Source organism: Leptodactylus fuscus, chromosome 5, assembly GCF_031893055.1.
Source record: "Leptodactylus fuscus isolate aLepFus1 chromosome 5, aLepFus1.hap2, whole genome shotgun sequence".
NCBI classification, from domain to species: domain Eukaryota; kingdom Metazoa; phylum Chordata; class Amphibia; order Anura; family Leptodactylidae; genus Leptodactylus; species Leptodactylus fuscus.
Genome location: NC_134269.1, coordinates 197751 through 223349, shown reverse-complemented (window position 1 = coordinate 223349; position 25599 = coordinate 197751). Strand labels below are relative to the sequence as shown.

General features: G+C 56.9%; 1 protein-coding gene across 1 annotated transcript; it reads left to right on the top strand.

Annotated features, from left to right (window-relative positions):
• The first annotated feature begins 4401 nt into the window (after positions 1 to 4401).
• Positions 4402 to 23853, top strand: LOC142202306 (multifunctional procollagen lysine hydroxylase and glycosyltransferase LH3-like). The gene is given in 20 exon segments (XM_075272370.1): positions 4402 to 4552; positions 11373 to 11464; positions 11546 to 11682; positions 11766 to 11929; positions 12019 to 12131; positions 12545 to 12608; positions 12684 to 12781; positions 12863 to 12964; positions 14377 to 14508; positions 14586 to 14707; positions 15127 to 15231; positions 15312 to 15437; positions 15527 to 15668; positions 21404 to 21517; positions 21885 to 21950; positions 22041 to 22145; positions 22387 to 22494; positions 22496 to 22534; positions 23158 to 23283; positions 23358 to 23853. Coding segments are annotated over 20 exon segments (2202 nt in total). The 5' UTR covers positions 4402 to 4461; the 3' UTR covers positions 23514 to 23853.
• Positions 23854 to 25599: the final 1746 nt, after the last annotated feature.

Here is a 25599-nt window from a genome sequence, read left to right as displayed (position 1 = left end):
GAGACTCCCAGCTATGTATTTTACAATTATGTATTTGGCCTTGGCAATTACCTGGCCAGACTTTTCATACACAGGGTGGCGTTGGTGCTAATTGCAGGAAGGTAGTTTGTTGGTTCTGTAATCACAGCCTTTTGTTGTTTCCTGCCCAGCACCATTAGCATACCTGTGCTAACCTCATTATCCCAACAGGGGGCATCCTGGAGTTGTATTCTGAAGTACCTCTGAATACACATGACCCACACAGGTCCTCTTCAAGGCCAACCTCGAAGGGAATATGGTTTTCTGATAATATTTGCCTAGGAGGACATGCCACAGTTTCACCGTTAAATTCCTCGGGAGTGCCAGGCCGACTCGAATGCTCAAAGTCTAAGCTCGCTAGTGTTGAAAGCAGGGGAAAGGTCCAGACACTGAACTCATTATCCAAAGGGGATTAGGGTGTCATCCTTGGTGTATGCACGATGGAGACCTCACCATGAACCCCAACATACCCCTTGCTTGACACTATGATCATCTGGCAAGGGATTATGACTATTCTTAGTTATTTGGTTTCAAGGATGTTGGGCTGGACTTCTATCCCTAATGACATCATTCTGGGAGGAGACTGGGGAGAGTTATATTATCTCACATCTGGAGACAGGGTAGTTCTATTTCTGGAAGGCATGCGAGCAGTTTGAAGCTCCTTACTGACCAAAGCATGTGCCCTGAGTACTGGATGCAAGGCCCCAGAGAACCAACTACACTCTTGTTGGTATTGCTTCTTTTTTTAACTTTTATTCCCATTTTATGTATTGTATTATGCTTTTTAAGTGTATTTGCTTGTCATCCACTGATATGTATTTCTGTATAAGTTATGTGGCTAGTACCGACCCACTCGGGTTAATAAATAAATATATAATTTATAAAGCCTGTTTCATATTATCCTATAAGACAAATCACAGGGTGCGAGTGGAAAGTAAGGAAGAAAAGGTGATCGCCAGGTGTGTCAAGGCGGCTTTGGTAGGGCAGTATCCTTCACATCGGTGGCAGTGTGGTTGGATATAGGACAACAGCGTTTTGGGTTCGGTATCACTCAAAAGCTGAGGGTTGCGGCAACCCTATGAATCAAGCTCAGGACTAGATCAAGCTTTAAAATACAGTGAATGTTTGATATGGTGCGGTCCCCTTCCGGTTTCATTTTTTTCTATTTTATCTTTTATTTGGCAACCACCTCCAGTGGATGGCTGGTGGTCTGAGAAGCAGAACCAGAGAACTGCACCAACTTGCTTCTAGAGACACTGATCAGATGGCTGATGTGGAAGACGCAACAGCTGCTGGGGAACACAGGAACCCCTGCTTCCCCCATGAATCCTTCAAATGGCAGTACATCAAGGCTATGAAGGAGGGAGACCAGGATCCAGGTGCAGTCTTCCTCCAATTGTGGCGGGAGTAACGAGAGCAGGAGGCCGGTGCCCATGAATGGCAAGCAGAATGGGAGGTTCGTGCCTCTGAACGGCAAGCAGAATGGGAGTCCCGCGAACGGCAGGTGGAGCGGCAGCATCAGCTTGAGCTAAAAAAGCTGGGTGACAGCAGGCGCAATCTCGCAGCCCAAAAACCAAAGCTCCGATGCGAGGACTTTCCAGTCTTAGCCTCAAACGCTGACTCGGACTCGTTCTTGTGGGGATTTGAAAAGATGTGCAAACAGCACCACCTGCCAAAGACAAACTGGGTCCATTACCTCTCTCTCCGGATACATGTGCAAATTTGCCAGCTGACTAGGACCAGGACTATGAGTCCATCAAAGCGGTGCTGATCCGGAGATGCCAGCTCACGCGTGAGGACTATCACCTGAAGTTCCAGGACCTGCAGAAAAACCTATGGAAGCCATGAGGTTTTGGTGGCCCAGCTGTGCACGTTGTTCCAACAGTGGACGGAAGGAAAGTCTGTCACCACCAAAGAAGACCTCGCATACCTTGTTCTTCAGGAACAATTCTTGAATATCTGTGCAGAGGAGGTGCAGCGGTACATGCTGGATCAGGTTTCCAAGAAAGTTTATGCTGGTGCATAGACAGTGGATCATTACGTGGCCAACGGATGTTGGGGAAGCCTCCCAAAAATGACTGCAGAATGGGTAACACCAACTCTGTCCCGGAGGGTCCCTTCTACTTCCCCTGTCCCAAGAACTCTGTGCGCCCCAGCAAACTCATCCCAGCCCCAAGGAGAGGTCCGGCAGTGTCACGCCTGTTACCAGCCAGGACAAGGCGAAGTACCCTAAACGCCATAAGACCCTTCTACTTCCCAAGCCCCAGCAGCGGTTTCATCTGTGTATTGGGTTGCGAGGTTGAGAGCTTCATTCAAGGCCAACCGGTCACTGTGGGGGATAAAGTGGTCACAGAATTTCGGGACACTGGGGAGGGTGTTATTCAGGTGCAACCTGATTTGGTCCTTACGGACGTGATTATCCCTGGGAAAACTCTGACCAAGAGATGTATTGGACAAGAACACGTGACATGGCTTGTGTTCATCTAGACTGGGGTGTGGGAAGAGGAATGCTCCTAGCCCCCAGACAATAGACGATCCTCTTAGTGACTCCCCCACTATAATGTTCCCTTATTGGCCCACAAACAATATACTGCCCTCTTAGTGACCCCCACACAGTATAATGTCCACTTACTGGCCCCACACAATATACTGCCCTTTTAGTGACTCCCAAACACATACATGGAGGGAGGACAGTGGGCCGCTACATTTCAGACTGTTCTTATACCATTTTGCACAGTGGTACCCCCTTCTGTATTAAGACCCCCTTCAGTTTGCCAACTGTCCGGGCATTGGGGTAGATGCCGCCATCATCCACCTTCTTCATAGAGCTCTCTCTCACCTGGAGAATCCCGGGAACACTGTGAGAATAATGTTCTGTGACTTCTCCACCATCAGCCAGGACTACTGAGGGAGAAGCTGGACCTTGGTGGAGGGACCATCATCTGTCCTACTGGATCCTAGACTACCTGACACCCCGCCCCCAGTATGTGAGAGCCCGGGACTGTGTGTCTGACACTGTGATCTGTAGTACGGGGCCACCACAAGCTCCAGCTCTTGCCCCTGCTCACACTGTACACTGCTGACTTTAGGCACAACTCCTCCAGCTGTTACTTACAGAAGTCCTCCGATGTCTCTGCTATAGTCGGCCTTATCACTGATGGGGGCGACAGCGAGTACAGAGACTTATACTGGGACTTTGTGGACTGGGGTCAGCGGAACCAGCTCAGGATTAATGCTGGGAAGACCAAGGAGATGGTGGTGGACTTTAGTAAGCGGAGAAGTGCTCCGACTCCGGTGAAGAAATAGACTTGACAGGCTGATCAGGAGGGCCAGCTCTGTCCTGGGGGGCCCCCTGGACCCAGTACAGGTGGTGGGTGACAGAAGGATACTGTCTGTGGTGACCTCCATGCAGGAGAACAAATCCCACCCCATGTATGAGACGTGATAGCACCGGGCAGTCCTGTCAGTGACCGTCTGCTTCACCCCAAGTGTGAGAAGGAGCTATCGGAGACCCCCCCGCGGTCAGGCTGTATAATCTACATCAGGCCGAGGGGAGACACTCCGCACAGAGAACTAAGTGACCCTGACGTCTTCCTTCTTCTCCTCCTTAGCTGCTATGGCCTCCTCGTATCTTCTCTCCTCAGTCCTGTAATATATTCCTGTGTATTATCCTGCATCTGTATTACTAGGCTGCTGTAACATACTGAATATCCGCACTAGGCCACTATTACAGGATTATCTTATCTTATCTTCATTTACCGATCAGGCGTCTCAGAAGTTACGTGACGGCCGCTCGGCCGCTATAGGAGGTGGCCCTGAGAGACGCGTGTATAACGCCTGCCCTAATGACGTATTCACACACGGCAGCGGCGGGGGGTTATAGCTGAAGAATAACACGTACCCAGTGATGCGGTAATCAGATAAATTCTAATACCTGCGTGTGTGAATACGCCCTGACCTGACTCCGACCCACAAGAACACCAATGATAGCGTCATCTCTCACCACAGAAGAATAAGGCAGCCCTGCCCCCCAATACCCTGACCTGTCCTATGGGGGCGCCATTACAAGTCCCGGCATACACCTAGCTCCCGGTATACAGGTGGCAGCAATGACGTGGCAGAGACCCCAGCCTCGGACCCCTGCCCTGACCCCTCACAACACGGAGCTCTCTCAGTCCCTCCCGCTGATTGGACGCCCTCTAGGCCCGCTAGGCCGGGATTGGCTGACGGTGACAAGCGCAGCATCCTGATTGGACAGATAATGACCAGGCAGCCTCCGCTGTCTGAGGAAACTTAAGGAATTCCCCGAGGGCTGTGATTGGCTGCCGGAGCAGGTCCTGACTTCCTATTGGCTAGAGTTACTTAGAGTGGGCGGGCCCTGGCGCTCCGGTCTGTCCCGGAGGTAGAGGCCGTCTTCTTGTAGAGTGTTCCGGTTAGAGTAGGATGGAGGGTCCGGGGCTCGGAGGACTGCTGGTCCTGCTGCTGTGCGGAGCTGTGGCGGGGGAGAGCCGGAGCAGAGATGCCGTGAGACCCGGTGAGTGGGCCCGCAGAAGAGGGGGCACATACTTTACTGGGGGACTGGACCTGTACAAGGGGGCAAGAGGTGGGGAACCAGGGGGTAATAAGGGGGAGAGGTTTGGAACCAAGGGGTAATAAGGGGGAGAGGTGAGGAACCAGGGGGTAATAAGGGGGAGAGGTGAGGAACCAAGGGGTAATGAGGAGGAGAGGTGAGGAACCAGGGGGTAATGAGGAGGAGAGGTGAGGAACCAGGGGGTAATAAGGGGGAGAGGTGAGGAACCAGGGGGTAATGAGGGGGAGAGGTGAGGAACCGGGGGGTAATGAGGGGGAGAGGTGAGGAACCAAGGGGTAATAAGGGGGAGAGGTGAGGAACCAAGGGGTAATAAGGGGGAGAGGTGAGGAACCAAGGGGTAATAAGGGGGAGAGGTGAGGAACCAAGGGGTAATGAGGAGGAGAGGTGAGGAACCAGGGGGTAATAAGGGGGAGAGGTGAGGAACCAAGGGGTAATGAGGAGGAGAGGTGAGGAACCAGGGGGTAATGAGGAGGAGAGGTGAGGAACCAGGGGGTAATAAGGGGGAGAGGTGAGGAACCAAGGGGTAATGAGGGGGAGAGGTGAGGAACCAGGGGGTAATGAGGGGGAGAGGTGAGGAACCAAGGGGTAATGAGGGGGAGAGGTGAGGAACCAGGGGGTAATGAGGGGGAGAGGTGAGGAACCAGGGGGTAATGAGGGGGAGAGGTGAGGAACCAGGGGGTAATGAGGGGGAGAGGTGAGGAACCAAGGGGTAATGAGGGGGAGAGGTGAGGAACCAGGGGGTAATGAGGGGGAGAGGTGAGGAACCAAGGGGTAATGAGGGGGAGAGGTGAGGAACCAGGGGGTAATGAGGGGGAGAGGTGAGGAACCAGGGGGTAATGAGGGGGAGAGGTGAGGAACCAGGGGGTAATGAGGGGGAGAGGTGAGGAACCAGGGGGTAATGAGGGGGAGAGGTGAGGAACCAGGGGGTAATGAGGGGGAGAGGTGAGGAACCAGGGGGTAATGAGGAGGAGAGGTGAGGAACCAAGGGGTAATGAGGAGGAGAGGTGAGGAACCAGGGGGTAATGAGGGGGAGAGGTGAGGAACCAGGGGGTAATGAGGGGGAGAGGTGAGGAACCAAGGGGTAATGAGGAGGAGAGGTGAGGAACCAGGGGGTAATGAGGGGGAGAGGTGAGGAACCAGGGGGTAATGAGGGGGAGAGGTGAGGAACCAGGGGGTAATGAGGGGGAGAGGTGAGGAACCAGGGGGTAATGAGGGGGAGAGGTGAGGAACCAGGGGGTAATGAGGGGGAGAGGTGAGGAACCAGGGGGTAATGAGGGGGAGAGGTGAGGAACCAGGGGGTAATGAGGGGGAGAGGTGAGGAACCAGGGGGTAATGAGGGGGAGAGGTGAGGAACCAGGGGGTAATGAGGGGGAGAGGTGAGGAACCAGGGGGTAATGAGGGGGAGAGGTGAGGAACCAAGGGGTAATGAGGAGGAGAGGTGAGGAACCAAGGGGTAATAAGGGGGAGAGGTGAGGAACCAGGGGGTAATGAGGGGGAGAGGTGAGGAACCAGGGGGTAATGAGGGGGAGAGGTGAGGAACCAGGGGGTAATGAGGGGGAGAGGTGAGGAACCAAGGGGTAATGAGGAGGAGAGGTGAGGAACCAGGGGGTAATGAGGAGGAGAGGTGAGGAACCAGGGGGTAATGAGGGGGAGAGGTGAGGAACCAGGGGGTAATGAGGGGGAGAGGTGAGGAACCAGGGGGTAATAAGGAGGAGAGGTGAGGAACCAGGGGGTAATGAGGGGGAGAGGTGAGGAACCGGGGGGTAATGAGGGGGAGAGGTGAGGAACCGGGGGGTAATAAGGAGGAGAGGTGAGGAACCGGGGGGTAATGAGGAGGAGAGGTGAGGAACCGGGGGGTAATGAGGGGGAGAGGTGAGGAACCGGGGGGTAATGAGGGGGAGAGGTGAGGAACCGGGGGGTAATGAGGGGGAGAGGTGAGGAACCGGGGGGTAATGAGGGGGAGAGGTGAGGAACTGGGGGGTAATGAGGGGGAGAGGTGAGGAACCAGGGGGTAATGAGGGGGAGAGGTGAGGAACCAGGGGGTAATGAGGGGGAGAGGTGAGGAACCAGGGGGTAATGAGGAGGAGAGGTGAGGAACCAGGGGGTAATGAGGAGGAGAGGTGAGGAACCAGGGGGTAATAAGGGGGAGAGGTGAGGAACCAAGGGGTAATGAGGAGGAGAGGTGAGGAACCAGGGGGTAATGAGGGGGAGAGGTGAGGAACCAAGGGGTAATAAGGGGGAGAGGTAAGGAACCAGGGGGTAATAAGGGGGAGAGGTGAGGAACCAGGGGGGGTAATAAGGAGGAGAGGTGAGGAACCAGGGGGTAATAAGGAGGAGAGGTGAGGAACCAGGGGGTAATAAGGAGGAGAGGTGAGGAACCAGGGGGGGTAATAAGGGGGAGAGGTGAGGAACCGGGGGGGTAATAAGGGGGAGAGGTGAGGAACCAGGGGGTAATAAGGGGGAGAGGTGAGGAACCGGGGGGGTAATAAGGGGGAGAGGTGAGGAACCAGGGGGTAATGAGGGGGAGAGGTGAGGAACCAGGGGGTAATAAGGGGGAGAGGTGAGGAACCGGGGGGGGTAATAAGGGGGAGAGGTGAGGAACCAGGGGGTAATGAGGGGGAGAGGTGAGGAACCAGGGGGGGTAATAAGGGGGAGAGGTGAGGAACCGGGGGGGTAATAAGGGGGAGAGGTGAGGAACCAGGGGGTAATGAGGGGGAGAGGTGAGGAACCAGGGGGTAATGAGGGGGAGAGGTGGGGAACCAGGGGGTAATAAGGGGGAGAGGTGAGGAACCAGGGGGTAATGAGGGGGAGAGGTGAGGAACCAGGGGGTAATAAGGGGGAGAGGTGAGGAACCGGGGGGGTAATAAGGGGGAGAGGTGAGGAACCAGGGGGTAATGAGGGGGAGAGGTGAGGAACCAGGGGGGGTAATAAGGGGGAGAGGTGAGGAACCAGGGGGTAATGAGGGGGAGAGGTGAGGAACCAGGGGGTAATGAGGGGGAGAGGTGAGGAACCAGGGGGGGTAATAAGGGGGAGAGGTGAGGAACCAGGGGGGTAATAAGGGGGAGAGGTGAGGAACCAGGGGGTAATGAGGGGGAGAGGTGAGGAACCAGGGGGTAATAAGGGGGAGAGGTGAGGAACCGGGGGGGTAATAAGGAGGAGAGGTGAGGAACCAGGGGGTAATAAGGGGGAGAGGTGAGGAACCAGGGGGTAATAAGGAGGAGAGGTGAGGAACCAGGGGGTAATAAGGGGGAGAGGTGAGGAACCAGGGGGTTATGAGGAGGAGAGGTGAGGAACCAGGGGGTAATAAGGAGGAGAGGTGAGGAACCAGGGGGTAATAAGGGGGAGAGGTGAGGAACCAGGGGGTTATGAGGAGGAGAGGTGAGGAACCAGGGGGTAATAAGGAGGAGAGGTGAGGAACCAGGGGGTAATAAGGGGGAGAGGTGAGGAACCAGGGGGTTATGAGGAGGAGAGGTGAGGAACCACAGCAGAATAAGGGGATAGAGAGGGAGGAGGGGGTGACGTGGGGAGAGAGAACAGAGAGGGGCGAGAGTCAGACGAGGGGAGTGAACGGAGAGGGGCGAGGGTCAGACGAGGGGAGAGAACGGAGAGGGGGGAGGGGCAGACGAGGGGAGAGAACGGAGAGGGGCGAGGGGCAGACGAGGGGAGAGAACGGAGAGGGGCGAGGGGCAGACGTGAGGAGAGAACGGAGAGGGGCGAGGGTCAGACGTGAGGAGAGAACGGAGAGGGACGAGGGTCAGACGTGGGGAGAGAACGGAGAGGGACGAGGGTCAGACGTGGGGAGAGAACGGAGAGGGACGAGGGTCAGACGTGGGGAGAGAACGGAGAGGGACGAGGGTCAGACGTGGGGAGAGAACGGAGAGGGACGAGGGTCAGACGTGGGGAGAGAACGGAGAGGGGCGAGGGGCAGACGAGGGGAGAGAACGGAGAGGGGGGAGGGGCAGACGAGGGGAGAGAACGGAGAGGGGCGAGGGGCAGACGAGGGGAGAGAACGGAGAGGGGCGAGGGGCAGACGAGGGGAGAGAACGGAGAGGGGCGAGGGGCAGACGTGAGGAGAGAACGGAGAGGGACGAGGGTCAGACGTGGGGAGAGAACGGAGAGGGGCGAGGGTCAGACGTGGGGAGAGAACGGAGAGGGACGAGGGTCAGACGTGGGGAGAGAACGGAGAGGGACGAGGGTCAGACGTGGGGAGAGAACGGAGAGGGACGAGGGTCAGACGTGGGGAGAGAACGGAGAGGGACGAGGGTCAGACGTGAGGAGAGAACGGAGAGGGTCAGACGTGAGGAGAGAACGGAGAGGGACGAGGGTCAGACGTGAGGAGAGAGAACGGAGAGGGGCGAGGGTCAGACGTGAGGAGAGAGAACGGAGAGGGGCGAGGGTCAGACGTGAGGAGAGAACGGAGAGGGGCGAGGGTCAGACATGGGGAGAGAACGGAGAGGGGCGAGGGTCAGACGTGGGGAGAGAACGGAGAGGGACGAGGGTCAGACGTGGGGAGAGAACGGAGAGGGACGAGGGTCAGACGTGAGGAGAGAACGGAGAGGGGAGAGGGTCAGACGTGAGGAGAGAACGGAGAGGGACGAGGGTCAGACGTGAGGAGAGAACGGAGAGGGGCGAGGGTCAGACGTGGGGAGAGAACGGAGAGGGGCGAGGGTCAGACGTGGGGAGAGAACGGAGAGGGGAGAGAACGGAGAGGGGCGAGGGTCAGACGTGGGGAGAGAACGGAGAGGGACGAGGGTCAGACGTGGGGAGAGAACGGAGAGAGGCGAGGGTCAGACGTGGGGAGAGAACGGAGAGGGGCGAGGGTCAGACGTGAGGAGAGAACGGAGAGGGGCGAGGGGAGAGAACGGAGAGGGGCGAGGGTCAGACGTGGGGAGAGAACGGAGAGGGTCGAGGGTCAGACGGTGGAGAACGGAGAGGGACGAGGGGAGAGAACGGAGAGGGGTGAGGGTCAGACGTGGGGAGAGAACGGAGAGGGGCGAGGGGAGAGAACGGAGAGGGGCGAGGGGAGAGAACGGAGAGGGGCGAGGGGAGAGAACGGAGAGGGGCGAGGGTCAGACGTGAGGAGAGAGAACGGAGAGGGGCGACGGGAGAGAATGGAGAGGGGCGAGAACGGAGAGGGGCGAGGGGAGAGAATGGAGAGGGGCGAGGGGAGAGAATGGAGAGGGGCGAGGGTCAGACGTGGGGAGAGAACGGAGAGGGGCGAGGGGAGAGAACGGAGAGGGGCGAGGGGAGAGAACGGAGAGGGGCGAGGGTCAGACGTGAGGAGGAGAGATTTTGATGGCGGCCATGTTAGTTGTCACCCAGCTTTCCCGGTAGCAGATATGATTGGGATGTATAGACTGTCAGCTCTTGGGCCCAGTCTGCGGCCTGTGTGAGACCTCAGAGCTGCGCTCCACGTGTATGGAGGTGTGTAAGGTGTTCCAGCACTTTCCGCGCCTGGAGGGTTAGAATATTTGTGACATAGCAGGCGCTCCTCCTCCCCGCTCCTCCCCGCCGCCGCCTGGGGCGCTACATGCCGAAACTCATAAAATCACCGGCAAGACAGTGAGAGGATGGCAGCCTGCCTGCAGAGCATCGCTCCTCTGTGCCTGTAGTCAGAGGGGAGGGGGCGGCTCAGCGGTGACATCATCTGCAGGGCCCCCCCATAGGAAACAGAAGCGACCAATCACACGGCAGATTTCATTGTATAACCTGCCAACCAGAAGTTTTGCTATGAGCTGTCAGGGTGTGTATCATGTGACCTCTCAGAGCTCTGCTGATTGGCCCAGGTTTGTTCAGCTAATTGGTTTAGATTTCTGGGAGGGGAGGGGCCTATTATTGGCGGAAAAGTCTGGAAAATAAAGAAAGTTCTGTCTGTGTGGGGGGGCGGGGGTCCAGCTGTGTCCTGGGGAGGGGGTGATGCGGGGGTGGAGGGGAGTCCTAGTAATGACACTGGTAGGTATGAGCGCAGCAGCCGCGCACCCCCCCTCCCCCTCCTCCTCATCTTCTCCATTTCTCCTGGAATGTTTTTATTTCCCCAGAAAGTTCCTTGGAGGAATTCCAGCGGTCTGAAGTATCCGGCAGCTGCTCGAGCCCCCTCCTCCTAATATTACAGGCCCCCTCCTCGATTATAGGCTTATTACCCCCTCCCCCAATATCACAGGCTATGTCCTACTCCCGGCCCCCACTTCTGTTATATGACTACTAGTTACCCCCGGCCCCCTCCTCCTAATATTACAGGTCCCCTCCTGTATTATATGCTTATTACCCCCTTCCCCAAATATTGCAGGCTCTTACACCCCCCCGGCCCCCTCCTCTATTATATGACTATTACCTACCCCCCCGGCCCCCTCCTCGATTATACAGCCCCCCCCCTTCCCCCAATATTACAGACCCCCTCCTCTATTATACAGCTATTACCCCCCCGGCCCCCTCCTCGATTATACAGCCCCCCCTTCCCCCAATATCACAGGCTCTTACACCCCCCCGGCCCCCACTTCTGTTATATGACTACTAGTGACCCCCCGGCCCCCCAATCACATAGACTGAGGCCTCTTTGTCCCGCTGCCACGTGTGTCAGTCTTGATGCCCAGGAGGATTGTGGGCCGTGCAGAGTTAATGAGGATTATTCGGAGACCCCCTCCACCTCGCGCCCCCTCCCCCTCCTCATGTATCTTGTATGCAGTGGGCCATGGTGACCTCTAATATGGCGGGGCGGGGGCCGGAGCTCGCACCTTCATAGGTTGCTGTTTCTTGTGTCTTCCAGAGAAGCTTGTGGTGATCACGGTGGCCACGGACACCACAGAGGGCTACCAGCGCTTTCTCCGCACCGCCCGCCACTTCAACTACACGGTGAAGGTGAGGCCTTCATCCTAGACACGTCCGCCATATTTGAAGGCGGTCCCTCTCTATAACCCCTTCCTCCTCTTATTCTCACAGACCCTGGGCCTGGGACAGGAATGGAAAGGTGGTGATGTGGCCCGTACAGTGGGTGGTGGCCAGAAGGTGCGCTGGCTGAAGGAGGCGCTGGAGGACTACCGGGAGCAGGAGGACATGATCATCATGTTTGTGGACAGGTGGGTAAGGCCGGATCGGTGGGGGAGGGGCCGGGACCTCACATTATCTTCTGACCCTCCCCTGGCCGCCATCTTTTTTGCAGTTATGATGTCATCCTGGCTGGGAGCCCCATCGAGCTGCTCTGGAAGTTCCATCAGTTTGACCAGAAGGTGGTCTTCTCAGCGGAGGGCTTCTGCTGGCCCGACTGGTCCCTGGCCGAGAAGTATCCGCCTGTAGGCAATGGCAAACGGTTCCTGAACTCAGGAGGTAAGAGCGCGGCAGCCTCCACCATGTCTAGTGTTGTCAGCAGTGTCATGTGACTGTAGTGACCCTACCGCCCTCTCTCGCCCCTACAGGTTTCATCGGTTACGCCCCTCAGCTCTATCGCATCGTCCAGCTCTGGAAGTTCAAGGACGACGATGACGACCAATTATTCTACACCAAAGTCTACCTGGACGAGGAGTTGAGGGTGAGAGGGCACAAACTTAGCGCGTGTCCCGCCCCCTGCTGAGCGCGTGTCCCGCCCCCTGCTGAGCGCGTGTCCCGCCCCCTGCTGAGCGCGTGTCCCGCCCCCTGCTGAGCGCGTGTCCCGCCCCCTGCTGAGCGCGTGTCCCGCCCCCTGCTGAGCGCGTGTCCCGCCCCCTGCTGAGCGCGTGTCCCGCCCCCTGCTGAGCGCGTGTCCCGCCTTCTGCTTAACGCGTGTCCTGCCCCCTGCTTAGTGTGTCCCGCCCCCTGCTTAGTGTGTCCCGCCCCCTGCTTAGCACGTGTCCCGCCCCCTACTTAGCGCGTGTCCCGCCCCTGCTGAGCACATGTCCCGCCCCTACCTATCACGCACCCAGGAGCCTGCTCTCTATATCTGACTTGTCTATTCTCATTGTACAGGAGAAGTTCAACATCGGCCTCGACCACAAGTCCAAGATTTTTCAGAACCTGAATGGCGCCATTGGTAAGTAGAGCGGCGCGGTTGTGGGCGGGGTTATGGCGGCATTCAGTGTCGCTAACAAGGCGTCTCTTCTGACAGATGAGGTTGTCATGAAGTTTGACAAGAACAAGGTCCGGGCACGAAACGTCGCCTTTGATACCATCCCAGTCGTCATCCACGGCAATGGACCCACCAAGGTAATGCCCGTTGCTGCCCCCGCTGCTGCCCCCCGCTGTCACCCAGCAGCCTCCTGACCTCTGCATCTGCTTTATCTCTAGCTGCAGCTGAACTATCTGGGGAACTACGTGCCGAACGCCTGGACCCATGAAGGCGGCTGCGAAGTCTGCGACGACGACCTGCTAGACATCTCGGAGGTGGAGGTGAATGTGGCGCCCCCTACTGGCAGGGCAGAGATGTACTTGCGCACAGTTGTTTTCTTCTCTGCTGTTCTCTTGTATCTGAAGATTACAGCGGAAATACACACATGAGAAGCTAGAGCCATATCCTGTACTCCAGTCACACCCAGAGCTGCAGCAACTATTCTGCTGTTAGGTGTAGTCTTATACTCCAGTCACACCCAGAGCTGCAGCAACTATTCTGCTGTTAGGTGTAGTCTTATACTCCGGTCACACCCAGAGCTGCAGCCACTATTCTGCTGTTAGGTGTAGTCTTATACTCCGGTCACCTCCAGAGCTGCAGCCACTATTCTGCTGTTAGGTGTAGTCTTATACTCCGGTCACCTCCAGAGCTGCAGCCACTATTCTGCTGTTAGGTGTAGTCTTATACTCCGGTCACCTCCAGAGCTGCAGCCACTATTCTGCTGTTAGGTGTAGTCTTATACTCCAGTCACACCCAGAGCTGCAGCCACTATTCTGCTGTTAGGTGTAGTCTTATACTCCAGTCACACCCAGAGCTGCAGCCACTATTCTGCTGTTAGGTGTAGTCTTATACTCCAGTCACACCCAGAGCTGCAGTCACTATTCTGCTGTTAGGTGTAGTCTTATACTCCAGTCACACCCAGAGCTGCAGCCACTATTCTGCTGTTATATCAGGTCTTATACTCCAGTCACACCCAGAGCTGCAGCCACTATTCTGCTGTTAGGTGTAGTCTTATACTCCGGTCACACCCAGAGCTGCAGCCACTATTCTGCTGTTATATCAGGTCTTATACTCCAGTCACACCCAGAGCTGCAGCCACTATTCTGCTGTTATATCAGGTCTTATACTCCAGTCACACCCAGAGCTGCAGTCACTATTCTGCTGTTAGGTGTAGTCTTATACTCCGGTCACACCCAGAGCTGCAGCCACTATTCTGCTGTTAGGTGTAGTCTTATACTCCGGTCACACCCAGAGCTGCAGCCACTATTCTGCTGTTATATCAGGTCTTATACTCCGGTCACACCCAGAGCTGCAGCCACTATTCTGCTGTTAGGTGTAGTCTTATACTCCAGTCACACCCAGAGCTGCAGCCACTATTCTGCTGGTAGGTGTAGTCTTATACTCCAGTCACACCCAGAGCTGCAGCCACTATTCTGCTGTTAGGTGTAGTCTTATACTCCGGTCACACCCAGAGCTGCAGCCACTATTCTGCTGTTATATCAGGTCTTATACTCCGGTCACTTCCAGAGCTGCAGCCACTATTCTGCTGTTAGGTGTAGTCTTATACTCCAGTCACACCCAGAGCTGCAGCCACTATTCTGCTGTTAGGTGTAGTCTTATACTCCAGTCACACCCAGAGCTGCAGTCACTATTCTGCCCGGACTCAGCAGCGCCCCCGTCTTGTCTCGCGCAGGATGACGATCTGCCGCGGCTCTTGCTGGGCGTGTTCATCGAGCAGCCGACGCCGTTCCTGCCGCAGTTCCTGGAGAGACTGGTGGGGCTGAGCTACCCGCGGAGCCGCCTGTCCCTGTACATCCACAACAGTGTAAGAGCCCAGCCCCCTATTATACTCCGCCCCCATGACCAGACTGGTGCTGACTCCGCCCCATTGACTATCCCCAGGAGGTCTACCATGAGCGGCACATGCAGGACTTCTATAACAAGCACAAGGAGGAGTTCCCCAGCCTGAAGATAGTGGGGCCGGAGGAGGCGCTGAGCCAGGGCGAGGCCAGGGACATGGGCATGTAAGTAGAGGGGCGGGGCCTGTCTGCTGTATGGGCGGGGCCTGTCTGCTGTATGGGCGGGGCCTTCTGATATATGGGCGGGGCCTGTCTGATATATGGGCGAGGCCAGGGACATGGGCATGTAAGTAGAGGGGCGGGCCTGTCTGCTATATGGGCGGGGCCTGTCTGCTATATGGGCGAGGCCAGGGACATGGGCATGTAAGTAGAGGGGCGGGGCCTGTCTGCTATATGGGCGGGGCCTGTCTGCTATATGGGCGGGGCCTGTCTGCTATATGGGCGAGGCCAGGGACATGGGCATGTAAGTAGAGGGGCGGGGCCTGTCTGCTATATGGGCGGGGCCTGTCTGCTATATGGGCGGGGCCTGTCTGCTATATGGGCGGGGCCTGCCATCAGTCCGCACTGACGCACTGTGTGTACAGGGACCTGTGCCGGCAGGACGACTCCTGTGACTATTACTTCAGCCTGGACGCCGACGTGGTGCTCACCAACCCCGACACCCTGTACATCCTGATCCAGGAGAATCGGTGAGTCCGGGCGGTGTCCTCTCTGGGGGAGGGGCTCTCTGTGACACCCATATCTGACACCCTAAATCCCCTCCCTGCAGGAAAATCATCGCCCCCATGGTGTCCCGCAGTGGCAAACTCTGGTCCAACTTCTGGGGGGCGCTCAGCCCTGAGGGGTACTACGCCCGATCCGAGGACTACGTGGACATTGTGCAGGGGAAGAGGATGTGAGTCACACCCGGGAGTGGGCGGGGCCAGCCTGTAGCTCCCCCTAGAGGGCGCCCAGCATTTCATACCTGGTGTCTGTGTCTTGTAGTGGGGTGTGGAACGTCCCGTACATCGCCCACACCTACCTGGTCAAGGGGGAGACTCTGCGGCAGGAGCTGTCACACAGGAACGTCTTCACCTTGTCAGGAGTGGACCCCGACATGTCCTTCTGCAAGAGTGCCAGGGACAAGGTAGGTGGCCGCATGATGGGGGGTGTCCCCTCCCCCAGTAGTGGTGATATCGGGGTGCAGTGTGGTCCTGGGCGGTAGTGGTGGTGATATTGGGGTGCAGTGTGGTCCTGGGCGGTAGTGGTGGTGATATTGGGGTGCAGTGTGGTCCTGGGCGGTAGTGGTGGTGATATTGGGGTGCAGTGTGGTCCTGGGCGGTAGTGGTGGTGATATCGGGGTGCAGTGTGGTCCTGGGCGGTAGTGGTGGTGATATTGGGGTGCAGTGCGGTCCTGGTCAGTAGTGCTGGTGATATTGGGGTGCAGTGTGGTCCTGGGCGGTAGTGGTGGTGATATCGGGGTGCAGTGTGGTCCTGGGCGGTAGTGGTGGTGATATCGGGGTGCAGTGTGGTCCTGGGCGGTAGTGGTGGTGATATTGGGGTGCAGTGTGGTCCTGGGCGGTAGTGGTGGTGATATTGGGGTGCAGTGTGGTCCTGGGCGGTAGTGGTGGTGATATTGGGGTGCAGTGTGGTCCTGGGCGGTAGTGGTGGTGATATTGGGGTGCAGTGTGGTCCTGGGCGGTAGTGGTGGTGATATCGGGGTGCAGTGTGGTCCTGGGCGGTAGTGGTGGTGATATTGGGGTGCAGTGCGGTCCTGGTCAGTAGTGCTGGTGATATTGGGGTGCAGTGTGGTCCTGGGCGGTAGTGGTGGTGATATCGGGGTGCAGTGTGGTCCTGGGCGGTAGTGGTGGTGATATCGGGGTGCAGTGTGGTCCTGGGCGGTAGTGGTGGTGATATTGGGGTGCAGTGCGGTCCTGGGCGGTACTGGTGGTGATATTGGGGTGCAGTGCAGTCCTGGGCGGTAGTGGTGGTGATATTGGGGTGCAGTGTGGTCCTGGGCAGTAGTGGTGGTGATATTGGGGTGCAGTGTGGTCCTGGGCGGTAGTGGTGGTGATATTGGGGTGCAGTGTGGTCCTGGGCGGTAGTGGTGGTGATATCGGGGTGCAGTGTGGTCCTGGGCGGTAGTGGTGGTGATATTGGGGTGCAGTGCGGTCCTGGTCAGTAGTGCTGGTGATATTGGGGTGCAGTGTGGTCCTGGGCGGTAGTGGTGGTGATATCGGGGTGCAGTGTGGTCCTGGGCGGTAGTGGTGGTGATATCGGGGTGCAGTGTGGTCCTGGGCGGTAGTGGTGGTGATATTGGGGTGCAGTGCGGTCCTGGGCGGTACTGGTGGTGATATTGGGGTGCAGTGCAGTCCTGGGCGGTAGTGGTGGTGATATTAGGGAGCAGTGTGGTCCTGGGCAGTAGTGGTGGTATTGGGGTGCAGTGCGGTCCTGGGCGGTAGTGGTGGTGATATCGGGGTGCAGTGTGGTCCTGGGCGGTAGTGGTGGTGATATCGGGGTGCAGTGTGGTCCTGGGCAGTAGTGGTGGTGATATTGGGGTGCAGTGTGGTCCTGGGCGGTAGTGGTGGTGATATTGGGGAGCAGTGTGGTCCTGGGCAGTAGTGGTGGTATTGGGGTGCAGTGCGGTCCTGGGCAGTAGTGCTGGTGATATTGGGGTGCAGTGTGGTCCTGGGCAGTAGTGGTGATGATATTGGGGTGCAGTGTGGTCCTGGGCAGTAGTGGTGGTGATATTGGGGTGCAGTGTGGTCCTGGGCAGTAGTGGTGGTATTGGGGTGCAGTGCGGTCCTGGGCAGTAGTGGTGGTGATATTGGGGTGCAGTGAGGTCCTGGGCAGTAGTGGTGGTATTGGGGTGCAGTGAGGTCCTGGGCAGTAGTGGTGGTATTGGGGTGCAGTGCGGTCCTGGTCAGTAGTGCTGGTGATATCGGGGTGCAGTGTGGTCCTGGGCAGTAGTGCTGGTGATATTGGGGTGCAGTGCGGTCCTGGGCGGTAGTGGTGGTGATATTGGGGTGCAGTGCGGTCCTGGGCGGTAGTGGTGGTGATATTGGGGTGCAATGCGGTCCTGGGCGGTAGTGGTGGTGATATTGGGGTGCAGTGTGGTCCTGGGCAGTAGTGGTGGTATTGGGGTGCAGTGTGGTCCTGGGCAGTAGTGGTGGTGATATCGGGGTGCAGTGTGGTCCTGGGCAGTAGTGGTGGTGATATCGGGGTGCAGTGTGGTCCTGGGCAGTAGTGGTGGTGATATTGGGGTGCAGTGTGGTCCTGGGCAGTAGTGGTGGTGATATTGGGGTGCAGTGCGGTCCTGGGCAGTAGTGCTGGTGATATTGGGGTGCAGTGTGGTCCTGGGCAGTAGTGGTGGTGATATCGGGGTGCAGTGTGGTCCTGGGCAGTAGTGGTGGTGATATCGGGGTGCAGTGTGGTCCTGGGCAGTAGTGGTGGTATTGGGGTGCAGTGTGGTCCTGGGCAGTAGTGGTGGTGATATTGGGGTGCAGTGCGGTCCTGGTCAGTAGTGCTGGTGATATTGGGGTGCAGTGTGGTCCTGGGCAGTAGTGGTGGTGATATTGGGGTGCAGTGTGGTCCTGGGCGGTAGTGGTGGTGATATTGGGGTGCAGTGCGGTCCTGGGCAGTAGTGCTGGTGATATTGGGGTGCAGTGTGGTCCTGGGCAGTAGTGGTGGTATTGGGGTGCAGTGTGGTCCTGGGCGGTAGTGGTGGTGATATTGGGGTGCAGTGTGGTCCTGGGCGGTAGTGGTGGTGATATTGGGGTGCAGTGTGGTCCTGGGCGGTAGTGCTGGTGATATTGGGGTGCAGTGTGGTCCTGGGCGGTAGTGGTGATGATATTGGGGTGCAGTGTGGTCCTGGGCAGTAGTGGTGGTGATATTGGGGTGCAGTGTGGTCCTGGGCGGTAGTGCTGGTGATATTGGGGTGCAGTGTGGTCCTGGGCGGTAGTGGTGATGATATTGGGGTGCAGTGTGATCCTGGGCAGTAGTGGTGGTGATATTGGGGTGCAGTGAGGTCCTGGGCAGTAGTGGTGGTGGTATTGGGGTGCAGTGTGGTCCTGGGCAGTAGTGGTGGTGATATTGGGGTGCAGTGTGGTCCTGGTCAGTAGTGCTGGTGATATTGGGGTGCAGTGTGGTCCTGGGCAGTAGTGGTGGTATTGGGGTGCAGTGTGGTCCTGGGCGGTAGTGGTGGTGATATCGGGGTGCAGTGCGGTCCTGGGCGGTAGTGGTGGTGATATTGGGGTGCAGTGCGGTCCTGGTCAGTAGTGCTGGTGATATTGGGGTGCAGTGTGGTCCTGGGCAGTAGTGGTGGTGATATTGGGGTGCAGTGCGGTCCTGGGCGGTAGTGGTGGTGATATTAGGGAGCAGTGTGGTCCTGGGCAGTAGTGGTGGTATTGGGGTGCAGTGCGGTCCTGGGCGGTAGTGGTGGTGATATTGGGGTGCAGTGTGGTCCTGGGCGGTAGTGGTGGTGATATTGGGGTGCAGTGTGGTCCTGGGCAGTAGTGGTGATGATATTGGGGTGCAGTGTGGTCCTGGGCAGTAGTGGTGGTGATATTGGGGTGCAGTGTGGTCCTGGGCAGTAGTGGTGGTATTGGGGTGCAGTGCGGTCCTGGGCAGTAGTGGTGGTGATATTGGGGTGCAGTGTGGTCCTGGGCAGTAGTGGTGGTGATATTGGGGTGCAGTGTGGTCCTGGGCGGTAGTGCTGGTGATATTGGGGTGCAGTGTGGTCCTGGGCGGTAGTGGTGATGATATTGGGGTGCAGTGTGGTCCTGGGCGGTAGTGGTGGTGATATTGGGGTGCAGTGTGGTCCTGGGCAGTAGTGGTGGTGATATTGGGGTGCAGTGTGGTCCTGGGCGGTAGTGGTGGTGATATTGGGGTGCAGTGTGGTCCTGGGCGGTAGTGCTGGTGATATTGGGGTGCAGTGTGGTCCTGGGCGGTAGTGGTGATGATATTGGGGTGCAGTGTGGTCCTGGGCAGTAGTGCTGGTGATATTGGGGAGCAGTGTGATCCTGGGCAGTAGTGGTGGTGATATTGGGGTGCAGTGAGGTCCTGGGCAGTAGTGGTGGTGGTATTGGGGTGCAGTGCGGTCCTGGGCAGTAGTGCTGGTGATATTGGGGAGCAGTGTGATCCTGGGCAGTAGTGGTGGTGGTATTGGGGTGCAGTGCGGTCCTGGGCAGTAGTGGTGGTGATATTGGGGTGCAGTGCGGTCCTGGGCAGTAGTGGTGGTGATATTGGGGTGCAGTGTGGTGGACGTCCTTACTTGTATATACTGTGAGTGTTTGCTGCACATGTGTGATGATCTGCCCCCCTCTGTATTTGTTGCCCCCCTCTGAAGTATCACAAGACATGGGGGGGTTGTAAATCCGCCAGACACAGGAACTTCTTCTCCTGGTAAGGGATAAACATGTCTGCCATTAAGGGAGGGGAGGGGGGCGCCCTGACAGAGGCCGCTCACATAGATGGGACATAGTTGGGGGGCTGAACATGGGCCGGGGCTGATAATTGCAAATACACTCAATACCAAGATAACTTAGTGACATCTCTGTGGAGAAGCCATGCGGGGTCTGTGGGAGCCGAGTGTGCAGGGCTCTGAGCCTCCACTCAGACTGGGGAGGGTATTGGTGAGCCTGGAGGGAGAAGTTCAGGTACCGGGGGGGGGGGGGAGAGGGGGAGACCAGACCCGCGTCACTGCAGGTTTCCTGAGGGGCCATAACCGGAGCATCATTGGTCTCGGCTCTTCAGGGGAGTGGTCTATTAGGGAGGCGTCAGTTACCCCCCGCACCTCTCAGGAGGGTCAGGCCCAGGGACTAGAGGTGACCACACACAGGAGGGTCCACCACCACCAGAGGGGGCTGCACCATTGTACCAGGTCACAGTAGTCCTACCCATCTGTGCAGCTATGTAAGGGTTAACCATTGTCCTCCTTATCTGCTCCTCATTGAAGTAACACAAAAGAGACACCGGGAACAATCCTCTCCCCCCCTGATGGGCCGGGGTGCCCTGACCCTGCCGCCGCCGCTGCACTAGATGAATAGATGGGGCGTGGTCTGACCAGGAGGTGGATCCTGTACCTGCTGCAGCGCCCCCCTCAGCTCTGACCCTCTGGGTGGTCCCCGAATGCTCCGCCCATACTGCGCCCTGTAAGGTGTCTGATAGGCCCAGTTCACATCTCTGTTCAGGAAGTCCGCTTGGGGTGAACGCAGGTGTGAACCAGGCCTTAGAGAGACGTGTGAGTGGCGGCAGCAGCAGCGAAAATCTGGGGTGTGAGAGAGAAGGGCGAAGGCAACATAGAGTGCAGTGATTTAACCCCTGATGACGATGATGTCGGGGTGCAGTGTGATGACTCCTCCCCCAGTAGTGACGATATCGGGGTGCAGTGTGATGACTCCTCCCCCAGTAGTGACGATGTCGGGGTGCAGTGTGATGACTCCTCCCCCACTAGTGACGATGTCGGGGTGCAGTGTGATGACTCCTCCCCCACTAGTGACGATGTCGGGGTGCAGTGTGATGACTCCTCCCCCAGTAGTGACGATGTCGGGGTGCAGTGTGATGACTCCTCCCCCAGTAGTGACGATGTCGGGGTGCAGTGTGATGACTCCTCCCCCAGTAGTGACGATGTCGGGGTGCAGTGTGATGACTCCTCCCCCAGTAGTGACGATGTCGGGGTGCAGTGTGATGACTCCTCCCCCAGTAGTGACGATGTCGGGGTGCAGTGTGATGACTCCTCCCCCAGTAGTGATGATATCGGGGTGCAGTGTGATGACTCCTCCCCCAGTAGTGATGATGTCGGGGTGCAGTGTGATGACTCCTCCCCCAGTAGTGATGATGTCGGGGTGCAGTGTGCTGACTCCGCCCTCTTTCTTCCCTCAGGGCGTCTTCCTGCACATCAGTAATCGGGATGAGTTTGGCCGTTTAATCTCCACCTCCAACTATAACACCTCCCGGCTACACAGCGACCTGTGGCAGATCTTCGAGAACCCTGTGGTAAGAAGCCCCTCCCCCTTATATAGCCCCTCCCTCAGACTCTGCCCCTCCCCTTATATAGCTCCTCCCTCAGACTCTGCCCCTCCCTCAGACTATGCCCCTCCCCCTTATATAGCCCCTCCCTCAGACTCTGCCCCTCCCCCTTATATAGCTCCTCCCTCAGACTCTGCCCCTCCCCCTTATATAGCCCCTCCCTCAGACTCTGCCCCTCCCCCTTATATAGCCCCTCACTCAGACTATGCCCCTCCCCCTTATATAGCCCCTCCCTCACTCTGTCCCTCCCCCTTACATAGCCCCTCCCTCAGACTCTGCCCCTCCCCCTTATATAGCCCCTCCCCCAGTATATGACCTTGTCTTCTGTCTGCAGGACTGGAGGGAGAAATACATCCATGAGAATTACTCGCGGATCTTCGAGGAGGATTACTATGAGCAGGTAACCTGATGGCGCCCCCTAGGGGAGGAGGATTGGGGTAATGTGTGACCCCTGGGTGACCCCTCTAACCTCAGGCCTCGCTCTCCTCAGCCTTGTCCAGACGTCTTCTGGTTCCCCATCTTCACGGAAGTCATGTGCGACGAGTTTGTGGAGGAGATGGAGAACTTTGGGCAGTGGTCTGGGGGCCGGAACGAAGTAAGTAGTGACCCGTGTAGAACAGTGCGCCCCCCGCTGGATATTGGGGGTCCTCACCCACACCCTCGACCAGATCTAAAGCCAGGACTAGACCCCAGACCCCAAAAGTCATCCGGACCAAACCCCTAAACTAATCCAGACTCGTATATGAACTTAGTCTCACCCCACCCAGAGCCCTTCAGACCACACCCCTCTATTCCTGACTCCTCCCACCGCTGCCCGTTTTGGTCTTTTCCTCCAGGATAAGCGGCTGGCGGGCGGCTACGAGAACGTTCCCACCGTGGACATCCACATGACGCAGGTGGGCTACCAGGAGGAGTGGCTGAAGTTCCTGAGGGACTACGTCGCCCCCCGTCACTGAGAAGCTGTTCCCTGGATATTACACCAAGGTAACGCCCGCTGCCCCCACCCCCTACTGTCCCCACCCCCTACTGTCCCCACCCCCTACTGCCTCCACCCTCTACTGTCCCCACCCCCTACTGCCTCCACCCTCTACTGCCTCCACCCTCTACTGCCTCCACCCTCTACTGTCTCCACCCCCCACTGCCTCCACCCCCTTCTCCCCCCACCCCCTTCTCCCCCCACCCCCTTCTCCCCCACCCCCTTCTCCCCCACCCTTCTCCCCCACCCCCTTTCTCCCCCACCCCCTTTCTCCCCCACCCCCTTCTCCCCCCACCCCTTCTTCCCCCCCCACCCCTTCTTCCCCCCCCACCCCTTCTTCCCCCCCCCCTTCTCCCCCCCCCTTCTCCCCCCCTTCTTCCCCCCCCACCCCCTTCTTCCCCCCCACCCCCTTCTCCCCCCCCCACCCCTTTCTCCCCCCCCCTTCCCCCCCCTTCCGCCCCCACCTCCCCCCCCCTTCCGCCCCCACCCCCTTCCTCCCCCACCCCCTTCCTCCCCCACCCCCTTCCTCCCCCACCCCCTTCCGTCCCCACCCCCTTCCGTCCCTCGTCCCCTTCCGTCCCCCACCCCCTTCCGTCCCTCTGCCCCGCACTGACCGCCATCTTCTCTTCAGGCCAAGGCGTTGCTGAACTTCATTGTGCGTTACCGCCCCGATGAGCAGCCGTCCCTGCGCCCGCACCACGACTCCTCCACCTTCACCATCAACATCGCCCTCAACAACAAGGACATTGACTATGAGGTGAGTGGCGCCATCTGTGGTTAGTCCTGTAACCACGCCCTCCCCCCATCGCTAACTCTGACTCCTCCCCTCAGGGCGGCGGCTGCCGATTCATCCGCTATAACTGCCGCGTGGAGTCACCACGTAAAGGCTGGTCCTTCATCCACCCGGGCCGCCTGACCCATTACCACGAGGGGCTGCCCACCACCAGGGGGACGCGCTACATCATGGTGTCGTTTGTGGACCCTTGATCCAAGGAATACCCCTCCCCCGATTCTAGGAGGACACTGAAGGGGGCGCCGTCTGACAAGTAACATGGCGTCTCCGGCCGCACTGTCTAATGATTCGCCAGCACTCACCGCTATCACACCGGGTGGCGCCCAGCACTACGGCAACGGCGCTGATCTTCACCTCAGGCTACCAAAACCACCGGAAGGAGGCGGAGCCACTGCCTACCCATCAGCGGAGGTCACAGGTCAGGGCGCCGAGACGGAAAACGGTTTAGGAAGAGCAAATCGCCGCTTCTGTACAAAACGCTTTAAATTATTTTCTGCCAAATTGTTCTTTTTTATAGGAATATTTTTTAATGAGAATGAAAGTGAAATTGTAATAAATAAACCAATAGCCGAAACGTCTGCAGCAGCGAGCAGAATTATCCTCCAGTCACAGCCAGAGCTGCAGTCACAAGACTACTTCATCATGTTCTGTACTCCGCTCACACCCAGAGCTGCAGTAATAAGGCCAAAGGCGAGTCAGAAGGAAAATCACTACAGAATAGTGAGCGCAGCTCTGGAGTATAATACAGGAGAAGTAATGTAATGTATGTACACAGCGACTGTACCGGCGGAATAGTGAGCGCAGCTCTGGAGTATAATACAGGATAAGTAATGTAATGTATGTACACAGTGACTGTACCGGCAGAATAGTGAGCGCAGCTCTGGGGTATAATACAGGATAAGTAATGTAATGTATGTACACAGTGACTGCACCAGCAGAATAGTGAGCGCAGCTCTGGAGTATAATACAGGATAAGTAATGTAATGTATGTACACAGTGACTGCACCAGCAGAATAGTGAGCGCAGCTCTGGAGTATAATACAGGATAAGTAATGTAATGTATGTACACAGTGACTGTACCGGCAGAATAGTGAGCGCAGCTCTGGGGTATAATACAGGATAAGTAATGTAATGTATGTACACAGTGACTGCACCGGCGGAATAGTGAGCGCAGCTCTGGAGTATAATACAGGACAAGTAATGTAATGTATGTACACAGCGACTGCACCGGCGGAATAGTGAGCGCAGCTCTGGAGTATAATACAGGAGAAGTAATGTAATGTATGTACACAGCGACTGCACCGGCGGAATAGTGAGCGCAGCTCTGGAGTATAATACAGGATAAGTAATGTAATGTATGTACACAGCGACTGTACCGGCATGTACACAGTGACTGTACCAGCAGAATAGTGAGCGCAGCTCTGGAGTATAATACAGGATAAGTAATGTAATGTATGTACACAGTGACTTCACCGGCAGAATAGTGAGCGCAGCTCTGGAGTATAATACAGGATAAGTAATGTATGTACACAGCGACTGTACCGGCAGAATAGTGAGCGCAGCTCTGGAGTATAATACAGGATAAGTAATGTAATGTATGTACACAGCGACTGTACCGGCGGAATAGTGAGTGCAGCTCTGGAGTATAATACAGGATAAGTAATGTAATGTATGTACACAGTGACTGTACCGGCAGAACAGTGAGCGCAGCTCTGGAGTATAATACAGGATAAGTAATGTAATGTATGTACACAGTGACTGCACCGGCAGAGTAGTGAGCGCAGCTCTGGAGTATAATACAGGATAAGTAATGTAATGTATGTACACAGTGACTGCACCAGCAGAATAGTGAGCGCAGCTCTGGAGAATAATACAGGAGAAGTAATGTATGTACACAGCGACTGCACCGGCAGAATAGTGAGCGCAGCTCTGGAGTATAATACAGGATAAGTAATGTAATGTATGTACACAGCGACTGTACCGGCAGAATAGTGAGCGCAGCTCTGGAGTATAATACAGGATAAGTAATGTAATGTATGTACACAGCGACTGTACCGGCGGAATAGTGAGCGCAGCTCTGGAGTATAATACAGGATAAGTAATGTAATGTATGTACACAGTGACTGTACCAGCAGAATAGTGAGCGCAGCTCTGGAGTATAATACAGGATAAGTAATGTAATGTATGTACACAGCGACTGCACCGGCAGAATAGTGAGCGCAGCTCTGGAGTATAATACAGGATAAGTAATGTAATGTATGTACACAGCGACTGTACCGG